General features: G+C 40.6%; 2 protein-coding genes across 4 annotated transcripts; both read left to right on the plus strand.

Moving 5' to 3' along the window:
- Nucleotides 1-604: 604 nt before the first annotated feature.
- On the plus strand, nucleotides 605-12,258 carry LOC145965707 (uncharacterized). Its single transcript, XM_083089648.1, has 2 exons — nucleotides 605-1,327; nucleotides 12,016-12,258. Exons 1-2 carry the CDS (start codon nucleotides 605-607, stop codon nucleotides 12,256-12,258), a joined length of 966 nt encoding a protein of 321 aa, XP_082945774.1.
- Nucleotides 10,711-16,929, plus strand: LOC145959432 (uncharacterized). 3 transcript variants are annotated; one of them, XM_083078283.1, is made up of 3 exons: nucleotides 10,711-13,843; nucleotides 13,943-15,761; nucleotides 16,367-16,929. In XM_083078283.1, the coding sequence occupies exons 1-2, from the start codon at nucleotides 12,848-12,850 to the stop codon at nucleotides 14,033-14,035; spliced, it is 1,089 nt and encodes a 362-aa protein (XP_082934409.1). In that variant the 5' UTR covers nucleotides 10,711-12,847; the 3' UTR covers nucleotides 14,036-15,761; nucleotides 16,367-16,929. The 3 variants fall into 3 exon arrangements, with proteins under 3 accessions (XP_082934409.1, XP_082934407.1, XP_082934408.1); XM_083078281.1 differs by having other exon boundaries at nucleotides 10,711-15,761; XM_083078282.1 differs by having other exon boundaries at nucleotides 10,711-15,417.
- The last annotated feature ends 67 nt before the right edge of the window (nucleotides 16,930-16,996 follow it).

Raw genomic sequence — 16,996 nt, forward strand, 5'->3', positions numbered from 1 at the left:
CGCGTCGGCGCGCGGCGGTATAACCCCTTCCGAACGGTTTTTCGGAAACGGTACCGTCGGGCCCGTTCGGAGGGGTTCGGGTTGAGCGCCGAACGCGGGTTTTCACCGGTCGGCGGTTCGGGCCACCTCGGCTCTGATCGGCGGTGTTCGGCCGTTTTGAGCCCTTAACGGCTCTGGGCCATAATGAAACGATTAAAAAGGTGGGCGCACCGCGCCCCTGCCTCTGCCCGGCGGGTGTTCTGCCGGGCGGCAGCTTCCGGCGGATGGCATTGCCGGGAATCGGAACGATGCATCGGGATGCATCGTTACAATATCTTTGTCCCCTTTTTTAGATGATCGAGGTTTGATTCGCGTCGGAGGGAGGCTTGAGAATTCGCAGTTATCATACAATGCTCGTCATCCTATTTTGCTCCCAAAAAACCATCGGCTTACTCAGCTCATAATAGAATGGGAACACGCGCGCAGTTTGCATGCGGGAGTGCAAGACACTGTGGCCGCGGTGCGACAAAACTTTTGGCCGCTTTCGTTTCGATCAACCACGCGAAAGATTATTAGACAATGCCTCGTCTGTTTTAAATGTAAACCGGTTATGTCAGAGGCAAAAATGGGGGTATTACCGGCACCTCGAGTAACACCTTCTCGACCTTTTCCTAACTACGGAGTCCATTACGCTGGACCCCTTGTCATAAGAGAAGGAAAGCGACGAAATGCTCCAAATAGCAAGGCTTATGTAGGTGTATTCGTATGTTTCGCTACGAAGGCAATTCACCTTGAAGTAATTAGCGACTTGACGACTGAAGCCTTTTTAGCCGTTTTCAAGCATTTTATTTCGCGTTGGGGATGTCCGGTCAAGAGTCAAGAAAAAATAAAACAATTTTGCTGTGGATCGCGGATAGCGTGGCACTTTATTCCGCCTGGCGTCCCGCATTTCGGCGGGTTGTGGGAATCGGCGGTGAAGTCCGCAAAATATCACTTGCAGCGTATTGTAGGCGGTTCGCACCTGACTTTCGAAGAATTGCAAACAGTATTGTGCGAAATAGAGGCTGTGCTCAATTCGCATCCGTTGACACCGCTGAGTTCTGATCCAAATGATTTAGATTATCTTACGCCAGGGCATTTTTTGATTGGTTGCGCATTGAATGATTTTCCTTGTCCCAATCTCACCGATATTAAGCAAGATAGATTGATACGCTGGCAGAGAGTCGAGCAACACCGTCAACATTTTTGGAGTCGCTGGAGCCGCTGGAGCCGCGAGTATTTAAATCAATTGCAGCAGCGGCAAAAATGGGCAATCAGCAAAGGCGAACAAATCGAGATTGGAGGGATGGTGCGGCTCAAACAATATGGAATTGTTAATTTGCAATTAACAATTCCATATTTTTTCTTAAAAACAACTGTATGTTTTCTTTACACCAATTGATTACTCTCATTATTTTGTACATAAAAGTATTAAGGTAAGATAATCGAAAAATGAATATTTTACTAGATATTTTATGGTTTATATAAAATTAAGAAATTATTTCAAGCCTCATAACTCGAAAAGTACTTAATGAAGAAATACTTTATTATAGTGTTTTGGAAAGCTCTCGAGATAAGCTACAAGAATAAGTAATAAAAAATAGGAGGTCCCATTTAAAAAATTCTAGGTGACCTTGCTCTGACCTTGGCGACGCTACCCAAGGTTAAACTCATAGCACCAGTAAATAGATCTTTTGAAATCCTACAACTTTGGTTCGAAACATTTTTCTCAGAAACGTTTCGTTTTCGAGATATTTGACCGTTTCCAGACTTTTCTAACACCCTGTATATAGATAGATGTATAGATAATATATATATAATATATAGATTAATATAAATGAATGATTTTTATTTATTTATAGTTATTTAAACACAATTTACCTAGGTGGCCAAATACTTTTGAACGGTAGTGTATTTATGTCGTGCTTTTATAAATGCCCCATAATATTTTATTTATTTGCATTAGTCGCAAGGTTCACAATGCTTTTTAATGCGTATTACGAGCGTTACGGATTAATTATTTTATACAATATACTTGTCTGTCAAGAGGAAATGATAAACGGTCGAGCAAAAAGAATTATGGCGGTAAACGGTGACAGATTCTTTCTCAGCGAAGGATAATTTAATCTTATACGGATTAAAAGCTAGAGTGGGATGGTAAAGTCGGCAATAAGGTGATTTTTTGTGACATTTTCAGATTTTCTATCCATTTTTTGATATATTTCCTTAAAATCGATCGATTTTCAGTCAAAAAAGAAAAAAAGAATAGTCAAAGTAATATTTTAACGAATAAAAATCTCACATATTATATATTTAGTTAAGCTTTTAAAAATTAATAATTACAAGATGAATAAGAAATTCATGGTAAAATTTAATTGTTATTGTTAATAACAATTGATTGCATCTAATTTTTTTATTTTTAGGATTATTTTTTGTAAATTAATTTTGCTTATTTACATGATATAAAAATTATTATAAAGTGAAGTTAAGACTTATTTGTTTTCTATTTTACAGAGAACAAATCTATCCCGTAAAATACATTTATCAATATATATTTGATAAATATAGAAATATAAATTAAAAGAATAATAAAGTACCTTTTACATTGTCTTGTGATGTTTTTCACAATTTTTTCCCACTCTACAAGTCTACAAATCATCTCGAATTCCTCAATTTCTTTCGATAACTGTTAAGGGGACTAAGTCCTAAAGTCGACTTTTTTACCGACAAAATGCGAAGAATCAGTTCGATCATATATCTTTTTATTGGCTACACTGATCGATAAATCCTTTTCCACAATTAAAGTACTAAGAATAACGAAGTGAGGACGCTATAACTTCATGCAAAAAACCAAGAAAAGTTACTTATAATTGTGTTAATTACAGTCGTGTTACCGACTTTTTGCATTACGTCGTAACAATATTGCTTTAATATATAAGTTTTGCAGTTTGTCTGTGTAAAAGACACAGCGTCCTCACTTGGGATAACATGAAAGAATAATACAGAAGTAAAAGAAATGATCTTAGAAGCTTGTATAAAAAGATATATGATCGAACTGTTTAGTGTACGTGCGTGCGTGTACAGTATCAATATCAAAAGAGTAAAACCAAACAAATGTTACGTCCAGACCCTTGAAAGGTCGGGCTATCTGGAAGGACGCAACCTACTTACCCGGTGACACACTTTTCGGGCATGTGTACAGATCGGGTCGAGCGCACTGTCAGGGGCCTGGCACAGGTCAGTGACCAGAATGGTCCCTTTAACTCTGTGAGTGTCCTAGGCCGTTGCGCTCGTCGGTCCCTTTTCGGTAAGAGAATCGAATTTCTTTTACTCGGGACGGGACCCTGTGTGATTTCGGACTTCAAGGAATGAGAACGGGTAGAAAAATAAATGAAAATTTTGTCATAAATTAGAATTTATTCATTAATTAATTATTTGAGATATGTAACATATTTACAGGGTTATATAAAACTTTTAAAAATACAAATATAATTGAAAATTTTATGTGTGTTGTATTGTATATGTGAGGGAATTTCCTCGGGTGTTACATAGGTTCGGAGGACGTCAGCCAGGATAAAAAGTGGGAAATCTATCTTAAGTAATTAATCCTGGCTGGAGATGATTACAAATTTGTTTCTTTTTAATTTAAAATTTCCTATCTAAACATGTGTATTATAAAACTAAAGGGGAAAGGACAAGGGGTCAAAGATTGTCAAACTGGATGGTGGACGGAGGGAATTTCCTCCACAGGGCTTGAATAGGAACTCCTAATGGAAGGTGGGAGCCAGGGAGATACCAAGGAATTAAAGCATCGGAAGGGGCAGTAGTTAGGTAGTGAAGGAACTTCTCGTGGTCCACTGGACCGGGACCTACGCGGAAAGATCCTTCGGGAATGGGGAAATCGAGGAGGGGGAACTGGGATAAGAAATAACTTAAGGGGTGAGGATGGGGAGGTTCAGGAGTTTCAGGGGTGTCAGGATGTTCCGACGGGGAATCGGGAGGGAAGTCGAAGTCGGGGGAATCTTCTTCAAGGTCGGGAAGATCTCTCGCGAAATCTCCCAGAGCCTCGCCGAATTTAGAAAACTCTGAGGAGGTGGAAGGGGAAGGAGGGTCTGAATCAAGGGTGATAACAGGTATAGGGGAAGGAGAGGGAGATTCTAAGGAGGGAGAAGGCGAAGGAGAGGGTTCGAAAACAAGGGTAGAGGGCGTAGTTGGGGAAGGAGAACGTTCTGGTGGGGTCAGGGTAGGAGATCTGGGGGCTGAAGCAAACGACGGCGCGGGGCCCGGAACAGATGTACCGGGGGAGGTCGAGGAATGTCCTGGGGACGAGATTGGAGAATAATTCGGGATAAGGGGTGAGGAAGAGGGGTTAGGAGGGTGTGTGCTAGTGTCGAGTTTATTACTGCTAACGGCCGCGTCAGAATTAATATTATTTAAGGTATCGCCATTAGTGGGTTTAGGTAAGGATTGAGCCTGTCTCTCTCTCGACCGTCTGTTCAGCCGATTCCGCCATCGCAACGCTGCCCGCCGTTTACCGGAGCGAGGCACTAATAATAATTTGACGCTGAATATCTTACAGACTTGATGTTAGACTAGCTATTATTAATTCTATTACTGTTGTCATTGGGAAAAGATGGGTAAGACTTAGGCAAAATAATAACCCGTTCCGAAAGATTTTATTCTTAAGTTTAAATTGATCGTATTAATAAAGAGATAGTTAAGTAATAAATAGAAGGGAAATGAATTGAATTAACATGACTCGGAAATGGTTTCAAATAAAGATTTGAAATTTAGGAGAAATTCGGATTAGGAATTGTTCGCGAATCGCCTTGCGGAGATTCCCGGCGAACGAGGGATTGTTCGCGAATCGCCTTGCGGAGATTCCCGGCGAACGAGGAATTGTTCGCGAATCGCCTTGCGGAGATTCCCGGCGAACGAGGAATTGTTCGCGAATCGTCTTGCGGAAATTCCCGGTGAACGAAGGATTGTTTGCGAATCGCCTTGCGGAGATTCCCGGCGAACGAAGAATTGTTCGCGAATCGCCTTGCGGAGATTCCCGGCGAACGAGGGATTATTCGCGAATCGCTTTGCGGAGATTCCCGTCGAACGAGGAATTGTTCGCGAATCGTCTTGCGGAGATTCCCGGCGAACGAGGAATTGTTCGCGAATCGTCTTGCGGAGATTCCCGGCGAACGAGGAATTGTTCGCGAATCGCCTTGCGGAGATTCCCGGCGAACGAAGGATTGTTCGTGAATCGCCTTGCGGAGATTCCCGGCGAACGAGGGATTATGATGGGTGAATTAGAAAGGGGAGTGGGACAAGGAAAAATAAAATGATTATCGAATTATTGAAAAACTTATTTTCTCAAAGCTAGATGTCGAATATTTCTTTCATTTATCTATCGGTCTAGGATCATTCCCAATGACAATCAGTTACAAAGTTAACACGAGAGAGGGAAGACAATAAAATTAAATTAGACTTACTAATTATAGTGAGCGTTGAAAAGTGGTGAGAAGAATTTGGTTTGGCCGGAGGTGGAACCGCAGGTGGGTGGTTGCTGGTTGATGATGAATGGAATGCTCGCTTGATCCAACGTGTTCACCTCACTCACTTCACTTACTTATTGAAAATGATTCGTGAAATTTAGCAGAGAGAGTGGGTTCACTGATAGATACTGAACTTCGAAATTTAGAAAAATACTCTGTACTGCACTGAAGAGTTGGCTTAATATTTTCTAAAGATGAACTGTGTGTCTGCGCCTTCGGCTCTCGAGTTTTAAGGTTTTTACTCCTCCTCCCTTCTGGATGGTGGGGAATCTTTTTAGGCGAAGAAAATAATTTCTATTACTCCCTTCCTAAGGTCAAGGAGCTTGATTTTTAGGAGGAGAGGGGTCTCTTAAGATTTTAATTGGTTAAGCCCTTTGGCTCGAGACTTAGCTCCATCCAGTAGAGAGTGGGAGTGAGCTGATTATCTTATCGCTTGATGATTTGGCGATTCGGAGAACGCTTGAGGGTGGCCTGTCGAACGAGCGCACGTGCACTATCAATTTCGGAAGGTTTGTCTTACGTTTATTATTTGTCACTCTCCCGAGGACCAGCGGATCTTTATTTTAATAATCCCTGAGATAGAGCGGTTTCAAGAGTAAACTATACGAATGAATACGGCTGTTGGAATTTCTTATAATAATTTCGCGTCTCTTAATTCAAGGGTTTATCTAGTGTTCCGTTAGCGCTATCTCGACTGGCCATTCTCTGAATTAGATTTGTTGAAGTTTAATGGCGATACCCGCGGGTTAGGTTGCGTTCTTCTAAGTGCTATCTTTATTCCTAAGAAGAATCGCTTTGCATTCCGAATGCAAGTCGATCCTTGATTTCTTTCTTCCACGAAATCGTTTTGAGGAAAGAAAAGAATCGTGGAGTCCACCGGACGTAACACAAAATTAGTTAACGGATAGCATGATAGAGGGCACTGCCAACTAAACTTTTATCGACAAGGACAGACAAAATCGTTTTTTCTCTTTCCCTCTTCCCCATATAGCTCAGCTCCATGCTTCACATTACATGTTGCGTTTCTCTCTATCTCTCTCTCTCTGTCTCGCTCGTTCTCTCTCTCTCGCGCTCGCTCGCTCGTTCGCTCTTTCTCTATCGCTTGCTCACTCTCTCTCTCTCTCTGTTTTTTTGCTCGGTATTATATTCTTACATTCGCTCATGTTATTTTTACGGTTTTTTGGTTCTTATTACTCTATATCAAAAAAAGCTTTTTATATGTATGCATTTTTATTTTATAATATTAACAAAATATAAAATATTAAATTTGTCTCTCTTTCTCTCTGTTTTGTTATAATAAATACACCTATGTAATACAATTTATATATACTTTTTACATTTGCAGTAAGAATAATCTTTATGATAATTGATAACAATTCACAACTATTTACCAAGAATAAAGTTTAGTAGAATCAATTTGCATCACAAATATATATATTAATAAAATCATTACTACGAATTACCTCAACATATGATATAATAATGAAATTTACAAGTTTTACTTTAAGAAAATTTTGTTTTGTTGACAAATATAGACTATATAGTTCTTATAAATTATAAATACATACTTATCAGCTATAAAAATCATGTGATTATTATTATTGTATTGTATGAAATAAATAATTAAAATAAAATTGAATACGCTTACACATGTTTAATAATATAAATTGATAAAATCTATCAAATTTTATTTTGTGTAAATTGATTCTATATACATTCAACTTTATTGTTCGTAAATAGCTGCATATTATGATCAATTGTCCTAAACGTTTTTCTTACTGCAAATGTAAAAAATACATATTAATTGTATTACATAGGTGTATTTATTATAACAAAACAGAGAGAAAGAGAGACAAATTTAATATTTTATATTTCGTTAGTATTATAAAATAAAAATGCATATATATATAAAATTTAATTTTATGTGGAAGAACGAGAATCAGAAAAGTAAAAGTGACATAAGTGAATGGAAGAATACCGGGCAAATAAACAGAGACAGAGGGAGAGAGAGAGAGAGAGAGAAGTGCGAATGTAAGAGAATGAAGCATGAAACTGACAAGCGCTACGTAGTGAACGAGAAAGATTTAAAATTTAACAATTTATTTAATTAAAAATGATTCGATTTTATGTCGTGTTTGGTGTCATTTTAATTGTAAAAATCTCATGAAACCATTACAATTATTTTCAAATTGAAAAAGTGCTAAATAAAAATTTTAATTTATATGATATTTAACTCCATAACAGTTGTTATAGATAAGGGAAGGTCTCCGATTTCAAGCGAGAGCGAGAAGGAGTAAGGAGCAAGCGAGATGACGAATCATGAAAGAGTTCCGAAGTCTCGCTCGCCAGGCTCGTATTTTCTTATCTTTATACGTATATATGTCATCTTATTATGGAAAATAAAGTTTTTATATTTCGCATTTTTTCGATTTGAAAATAATTGCAATGGATTAATGAGATTTTTGCGATTAAAATGACACCAAACACGATATAAATCGGATCATTTTTAATTAAAATAATTATTAAATTTTAATTATATAATTAATTAAAAATAATCCGATTTATGTCGTGTTTGGTGTCATTTTAATCGCAAAAATCTCATTAATCCATTGAAATTATTTTCAAATCGAAAAAATGCGAAATATAAAAATTTTATTTTTTAGAATAAGATGACATGTATACCTATGAAGATAAGAAACAGCGAGCCTGGCGAGCGGGACTTCGGAACTCTTTTATGATTCGTTATCTCGCTTGCTCTTTACTCGTTCTCGCTCTCGCTTCAAATCGGAGACCTTTCTTTATCTATAACAACTGTTATGGATTTAAATATCGTACAAATTAAAATTTGTATTTAACATTTTTTCGATTTGAAAATAATTGCAATGGATTAATGAGATTTTTACAATTAAAATGATACCAAACACGGCATAAATCGGGTTATTTTTAATCAAATTAATTATTAAATTTTAATTATATATTTAATTAAAAATGATCCGATTTATGTCGTGTTTGGTGTCATTTTAATTGAAAAAATCTCATTAATCTATTGCAATTATTTTCAAATTGAAAAAATAAAAAATATAAAATTTGTATTTTCTATAGTATAACGCGGAATCATGCTGTGATATATTTACTTCGCCGACAGTACTCGACTCGTTGTCGCGCCGTACTTACTCGTAAGAACAAGGCAGCGCGGAAAAAGAGTCGATCGTGACTAGTGACGTTTTCAATCGAAAGTTACGAAAGTTACATATATTTATTATTTTTTGTATATTTATTTATTTTTATACAATGGTAGTGTTATACGTATAGCGCTAAATGTTTACCTTTGTATGCTCGCCGACTTTCTACAACAAAAAGAGGATGGTTTAAAAGGTAGAACTTTGTTGTCATAATTAGGATTATGTACAACATGCACAGATTATGAAAACAACACGCTCTTGATTATGAAAAAAATAATTCATCCCAGAGGCGATCTATTCGTGAGCTGGTTGTTTCAGAAAATATTTCTTGTCAGAAGCGGTTTGCATGTGCGCTCTGATTATGAAAAAAATAGTTTATCCCAGAGGCGATCTATTCGTGAGCTGGTTGTTTCAGAAAATATTTCTTGTCAGAAGCGGTTTGCATGTGCGCTCTGATTATGAAAAAAATAGTTTATCCCAGAGGCGATCTATTCGTGAGCTGGTTGTTTCAGAAAATATTTCTTGTCAGAAGCGGTTTGCATGTGCGCTCTGATTATGAAAAAAATAGTTTATCCCAGAGGTGATCTATTCGTGAGCTGGTTGTTTCAGAAAATATTTCTTGTCAGAAGCGGTTTGCATGTGCGCTCTGATTATGAAAAAAAATAGTTTATCCCAGAGGCGATCTATTCGTGAGCTGGTTATTAAAAAAAAATATCCAGAGGCGATCTATTCGTGAGCTGGTTATTAAAAAAAAATATCCAGAGGCGATCTATTCGTGTGCTGGTTATTAAACAAAATATCCAGAAGCGAACTACTTGTGTGCTGGTTATTTTAGAAAAATGTAATCCAAAGGCGCTTTATTCGTGTGCTGGTTATTAAAGAAATGTAATCCAGAGGCGATCTATTCGTGTGCTGGTTATTAAAGAAATGTAATTCAGAGGCGATCTATTCATGAGCTGGTTATTAAAGAAAAATATCCAGAGACGATCTATTCGTGTGCTGGTTATTAAAAAAAATATCCAGAGACGATCTATTCATGTGCTGATTATTAAAAAAATATCCAGAGGCGATCTATTCGTGTGCTGGTTATTAAACAAAATATCCAGAGGCGAACTACTTGTATGCTGGTTATTTTAGAAAAATGTAATCCGGAGGCGATCTATTCGTGTGCTGGTTATTAAAAAAATGTAATCCAGAGGCAATTTATTCGTGTGCTGGTTATTAAAAAAATATAAACATTTTTATAAAATTATAAAAAGCAGTAAACTGTTGCCTTTTTCAAAATGAAATGTTATAATTTAACAAAAGATCTATATTCTGACTCGTAAGAGTGAGACAAATAAAAAACGCGCCTCAATTTCGCTTATAAATTACTGTCGGAGAGACGAATTAAATACATAAAATATTTTGGTAGCGTTCTCACGGGAATGGGCGACGGAGGGGCCCATTCTATATTTTTCTATATTTTTGCATTTCTATTATATTTTATATATTCTATATTTCCATATTTTTTACAAATGTATTCTGTCCCAATCGAGATAATATGTTGTAAATATTTGTAAATTTTTATTATAAATATAAACATTTGTACACACATATAACAAACCAAATACATATGTACACATGATTAAAATATGTGAATTCATATAATATTTTTTTCTAATTCGATTATATGTGAAAAAAACAAGCTGTGCTGCATAGATTGTATTTTATAAAAAGTTACATGTGTGATAATACCTACTATATGTGTGTGTGTGTATATATATATATATATATTGTACGATACTTTTCGTACTGTTTGTATCCACCGCGCGCGGTCTCGCGCGTGATTCGCGGGCGCCCTCGGGCGATTCCGCTCCTCGCCGGAGGACCTCGTAAGTAGAGCATCGCGCTCCCTACCGACAGAGATCTCCGAACGCTCGTCCAACGCGCAACGAACGCAGTGTATTCTAAACATTAAAAAATAAAGATAAGTTTAAACAAGAGGAAGCCATTATTCTTTCTCGACCAAGCCGATCCTGAGAGAACGAGCACCGGTATCACCGCTTGGAAGCCACGAGGCTACGTAACATATGGTCCTTCGAGCCGGATTGCGGGCCGGCATTATTAGCACTGCGTCTCTAACAAAAAAAAGATCTGACCGTCGCGCGGCAAGTACGCCGCCGACGCCAGCGAGGACACGAGCTGAGCATCATTCGTTCCTGCCCGGTCGTACCACGAGGACACGAGCCGAGCATCGTCCGTCCGTTCCTGCCCAGTCGTGTCACGAGGACGCGAGCCGAGCATCGTCCGTCCGTTCCTGCCCAGTCGTGCTACGAGGACACGAGCCGAGCATCGTCCGTCCGTTCCTGCCCAGTCGTGCCACGAGGACACGAGCCGAGCATCGTCCGTCCGTTCCTGCCCAGTCGTGCAGCGAGGACACGAGCCGAGCATCGTCCGCCCGTTCCTGCCCAGTCGTGCCAGGAGGACGCGAGCCGAGCATCGTCCGTCCGTTCCTGCCCAGTCGTGCTACGAGGACACGAGCCGAGCATCGTCCGTCCGTTCCTGCCCAGTCGTGCCACGAGGACACGAGCCGAGCATCGTCCGTCCGTTCCTGCCCAGTCGTGCAGCGAGGACACGAGCCGAGCATCGTCCGCCCGTTCCTGCCCAGTCGTGCCAGGAGGACGCGAGCCGAGCAACATTGAGGTTAAGGTGTCGCGATTGCGTAGTATTAAGTGCGGCGGTTACGTTTTCGCCGACTCGAGATTCATCGCGTGTCGCGAAGGTTAGCGTCCACATTTCAAAATGTCATCCGATCGCGATCTCATTGTTCTAAAGAAACAACGCACTACAATAAAGGCATCCTGCACGCGCATAAAAACGTATGTCGATAACCTTGATTCCGTCACGCCGTCGGTAACGGCTCAGCTCGAAGAGCGCAGATCAAAACTTGAGCAATATTGGTCCGAATATAACACAATACAATCGAAAATTGAAAGCATTGACGAAGGGGAGGCCAATGACCGCGTTCCGTTTGAGGAGGCTTTCTTTAATTTATCGGCTAAAATTCGGGAGATTGTAAATCCGCCTCGCGTCATGCCGCGCGATCTTGCAACAATTCCCCCGGCGGCGCCGAACGTCCCCGGAGACAGAGAATTCGCCGCGCACGTACGATTGCCCAAGTTGAACCTCCCGACGTTTTCCGGCAAATACGATGATTTCCTTTCTTTGATGCATTCAATTCAATCATACACTCTAACGCGTCGTTAAATAACGTTCAAAAATTACAGTACTTGCGGGCTTCGCTTACCGGCGAGGCGAGCGATATTATCAGCTCCTTAGAAATATCAGATCTCAATTACGAAATTGCTTGGGCAATGTTGAAGGAGCGCTATGATAATAAGCGGGTTATTGTACACACTCATGTTAAAGCAATCATGGAGCTTCCGTCCATGCATAAGGAAAATATTAGCGAATTGAGACAAATTGCGGACGCGGCGCGTCCAAGCATACACATGCCCTCCGGGCTTTAAACCGCCCTACCGCGCATTGGGACGATTTACTCGTATACATTTTAAGTGCCAAGCTTGATACGCTCACATTGCGAGAATGGCAAACGTCATTGACGGGATCTGAAATACCGACCTTCAAGCAGCTTGCCGATTTTATCGCTCATCGGTGTCAAGTTCTCGAAGCCACTTGTAAAGCTAACGTCAAGCAGACAAAAAATATCAGTGCCCGTGCGCATTCAAACGGAAAGTGACAAGCCGCTTGCGCCGCAACACTCAAGATCAAATGCGTCTTTTGCAAGGGTGAACATTCGATATACAATTGCAAGGACTTCTTGGATCTTGCGATTTCACGCAGAAACGTGGAAATTCGCAAGCTAAAACTCTGCATCAACTGCTTACGCTCTACTTCGCATGCTTTCGCTCTACTGCAAATAAATGCACCTCGGGTAATTGCAGAATATGCAAGGCTAAGCACAATATATTACTGCATGCAACGGTTTCTCACGAGACGCCCGACTCCAATCAAATTAAGCCCGAAACCTCCAGTCCGGCGGCGGAACCGACCACGCTAGCCACTCATGTGTCGCGACTCACCGATGGCGAATACGCTATGCTTTCCACGGCCGTCGTCCATGTCTATGACAGCAAGAATTTAACGGTACCGTGCTGTGTATTACTAGATAACGGTTCACAGGCGAATTTCGTCTCGAAGAAATTCTTAGATAAACTCGGATTAAAACCACGCTCTACCAATATATCAATTTCGGGAATAAACGGTGCGTCCTCTAGATCTACGCAGACCATTAGATTGAAGATGCAATCGCGCATAAACACGTACTCGTTTGACGTAGAGTGCATTGTGACTGACCAGGTCACGGACAAACTCCCATCGTTCACTCTCAAGCGAAACGATTTTAATCTCTCGCGCAATTTACAGCTCGCCGACCCTCGATTTCATCAGTCTGCCGATATCGACGCTCTTATTGGCGTAGACCTCTTCTGGGACTTGATCTGTGTGGGACAAGTCAAAGCATCACAGACGCATCCGACGCTGCAGAAAACGCGTCTAGGATGGATCCTAGCAGGTCGACTGAGCAATTCGCCAAGGTCATCAAAAAGAATTCAAGCCTTTCACGCAACAGTGACCAACGCACAACTGCATGAGCAGTTGAATAGATTTTGGTGGCAGGAAGACATAATCGGACAGTCGGTCAACTACACCATCGAGGAAGCTCAATGTGAGAAGCATTTTCTGGATAACGTATCTCGTACCCCTTGCGGCAGATATATAGTAAAACTTCCGATTAAGCAACAGGTAATTAGCAAACTTGGAGAGTCCGAAGGCATCGCGCTAAAGCGATTACATGCGCTCGAGAGACGTTTCAGGCGCGAGCCGACATTGAAAACCCACTATGAACACTTTATCAACGAATACATTTCTCTAGGTCATATGAAACTGGTGTCCTCGCAACCTGACGAAAGGTCAACATGTTACTTACCGCATTATTGCGTAGTGAAGGCCCGTGAACAATCATACAAGCTACGAGTGGTCTTCGATGCTTCCTGCAAGACAAATACCGGATTTTCCCTGAACGACGCACTCATGGTAGGACCCGTCGTTCAGCAGGATTTGATGTCTATTCTAATGCGCTTTCGCATTTACCGTTATGTGTTCACAGCTGATATAATCAAAATGTACCGACAGATCCTAGTAGACGCTTCGCAGACGCCTCTGCAAAGAATTTTGTGGCGGAGTAAGGCAGACTCAGACGTCAGACATACGAATTACTCACGGTAACCTATGGCACCGCCTCTGCCTCATATTTAGCGACAAGATGTCTAAAGCACTTATCAGAGCATCACGAAGCCGAGTTTCCGGTAGGATCGAAGCATATCAAGCGGGATTTTTATGTGGATGACCTGCTGACCGGGGCAGACACAATTGCCAACGTGAGGATAATTCGAGACGAAATAATTCAATTATTACGACTAGGATCGTACGAGCTCAGCAAATGGGCATCAAATTGCCCAAAATGAATCGATAATATCGCTAATCAAAACTACAAGCCAGTCACTATCAGCGACGATGCAACCTCTCGCATTTTAGGAATGAAATGGGATCAAGTCAAGGATACATTTCAAATCTCACTCGACGCTCGCGAGGATCACGAGGTTGTGTCCAACCGCACGATATTATCCGGAGTGGCTAGACTCTTTAATCCTCTCGGACTTCTTGGTCCCATCATCGTCACGGCAAAACTCATGTTACAAGAGTTGTGGCAATCAGGAAGTCACTGGGACGAATCCGCCCCACAGGACATCCACACGCGTTGGTCAAGATTCGGACAGCAGTTACCAGATTTAAGGCAGTTGCAAGTTTCGCGATGCGTGAAGTTGCCGTGAACCCGCACTTGATACAATTGCACGGATTTTGCGACGCCAGTCAGCGTGCTTACGGAGCTTGCATATACATCCGAACGAGACTCGGCAAGAATCAATATCGCACTGAATTATTATGCTCAAGATCTCGCGTCGCGCCTCTCAAAGCAATGTCGTTACCGCGACTAGAGCTATCTGCGGCATTGCTATTATCCAGACTGCTAGAAAAGGTTCGTGGATCGTTTGATTTAACTCACATGGAAATCTTCCTCTGGTCAGATTCCACCATCACGCTAAATTGGATAAGCTCCCCCTCTAGAAAGTGGGAAGTTTTTGTAGCCAACCGGATAGGAGAAATACAACGGCTAACCGAGATTAATGACTGGCGGCACATCGCATCATCAGACAATCCCGCCGACGTGATCTCACGTGGACTCTACCCGAAGGAGCTGATAAATGCAAGCTTATGGTGGCACGGCCCCACATTTTTACAAATCGACAAGAAGCACTGGCCGCGTGATGACATTGCCAGGCTGAGCGACGAAACTCCTGAAAAACAGAGAACGACAGCAGTTGCAATCTCCGTCAATTATTCTATTGTTGACGATCTACTGAAGAAACACTCCGATCTAAATAAAGTATGCCGTATTACAGCATATTGTCTCCGATTCCGCAAGTCATATTGACCGAGCACGCCAATGGAATTTGTTTCTCACTGTGAGATATCTCATGCGTTAGAAGTTGCATGTAAAACAGTGCAAAGGATCGCATTCCTCAACGAGTACAATCAATTAGGAAAAGGTAACCTCATCAACACGACCAGCAAATTACAAGTCGTTTGTTAGATGTCGCGTGTCGCGTTTCTGGCAACATAACTCTTGTGGTCGCGCAGTCTCCGCGGTCCGTCGCTTCGCGTCGAGTCATGTGCTGTTTGCATTCGCGTTTCTTTGAAAGTAATTTTTGGTATCGATAAATCAATAGTGAGTGAATAAACAGTAAACTCGTTATCGCGTAATCTGTATTGTGTCAATCGAGTGTGAGACTAATAATCGAAAAAATTTCGATGTGTCGCGCATCTCTAGCAATCATAACCGTGCAGCAGATACAACAATACATAGCATGAAGATTCGCTACGCTGCTACAAGGTGAGTGAGCAAGTGAGTAAACAGGTGAGTGAGTGAGTGAGTGACCGAGAGAGTGTGAGTGAGAGACTGAATGAGAGAGTGTATGAGTGTTGCGTAAAAGAGAGAAAGAGAGCGAGAAAAAAAGTGCGTGCGTGTGTATGAATGTCTGTCCCTCCTACCCTCCCTCTCTCTCTCTTTCTCTCTCTCTCTTACGCACACACTCCGCCACATCGCGTGTAGCAATCAGCTGATTGCAACGTCGGACGGCCGGCAATCCGGAACAACTTTTCATTATTAAAATAACGTTATTTTAAGGAACACGTATTTCTGACGTAATTCTAAGACATTTTCTTCTTTACCAAAATTTTATTTAAAGCATAATTTTATGTTATAAGATAAAATAGTTAGCGACTCATGCGGTGATAATCACCCGTCGGGCGGTCAGCTGCGCCCGCGCTCGCGGCACGCCGCGCCGCTCCTGCCTGCCTTCTGTACCCGACGCGTGATTTACTAACTATTTTTGCTCATAATTCAAAAACTACGCTTCAAATCAAATTTTGGTAAAGGAAAAATTGTCTTAGAATGGTGTCAGGAATACGTCATTTTAAAGACATAACGTTTTTCAGGATCGCCCTGTATAAAGGTATCGGAACGCATAAAAGACAGCGACGAATCTGTTTACGCATGAGAGACAATAACCAATCAGTGTACATGTGCAAACATGACACTCATCTTAGGCGTTGAAAAGTCTCTAAAAAGGATCCTCAATATAAAAGCATGGCAAAATCCAAGAATTTAATAATCAGAAGTAGCGAGTCATTAATGTGTTTATGGTCCTGAAAATTACGTGGTAAATCTGTAAAAATTACAAACAGAAGGAGTCAAGAAGCCCCAACATACATGTCAAATAAAGATAAGTTTAAAAAAGAAGAAGCCATTATTCTTTCTCGACCAAGTCGATCCCGAGAGAACGAGCACCGGTATCACCGCTTGGAAGCCACGAGGCTACGTAACATATATAATGTAACTTTATATAAGTTAACAATCTATGCAGTACAGATTGTTTTTTTTAACACATAATCAGTATAATGGAATTAACAAAAATACATTTTATGAAATTAAATTTTTTTTCATGTAAATGTTTTTTTCATTAGATATATGTATAATTATTTATATAATTATAATAGAAATTTACAAACATTTACAATACAATATGGTCTTATTCGTGACAGAATAATAAATTTTTATATTTCATA

This window comes from Camponotus vicinus, unplaced genomic scaffold, assembly GCF_025532165.1.
Source record: "Camponotus vicinus isolate PSW18456_S1 unplaced genomic scaffold, iyCamVici1.0 SCAF_1, whole genome shotgun sequence".
Taxonomy (NCBI): domain Eukaryota; kingdom Metazoa; phylum Arthropoda; class Insecta; order Hymenoptera; family Formicidae; genus Camponotus; species Camponotus vicinus.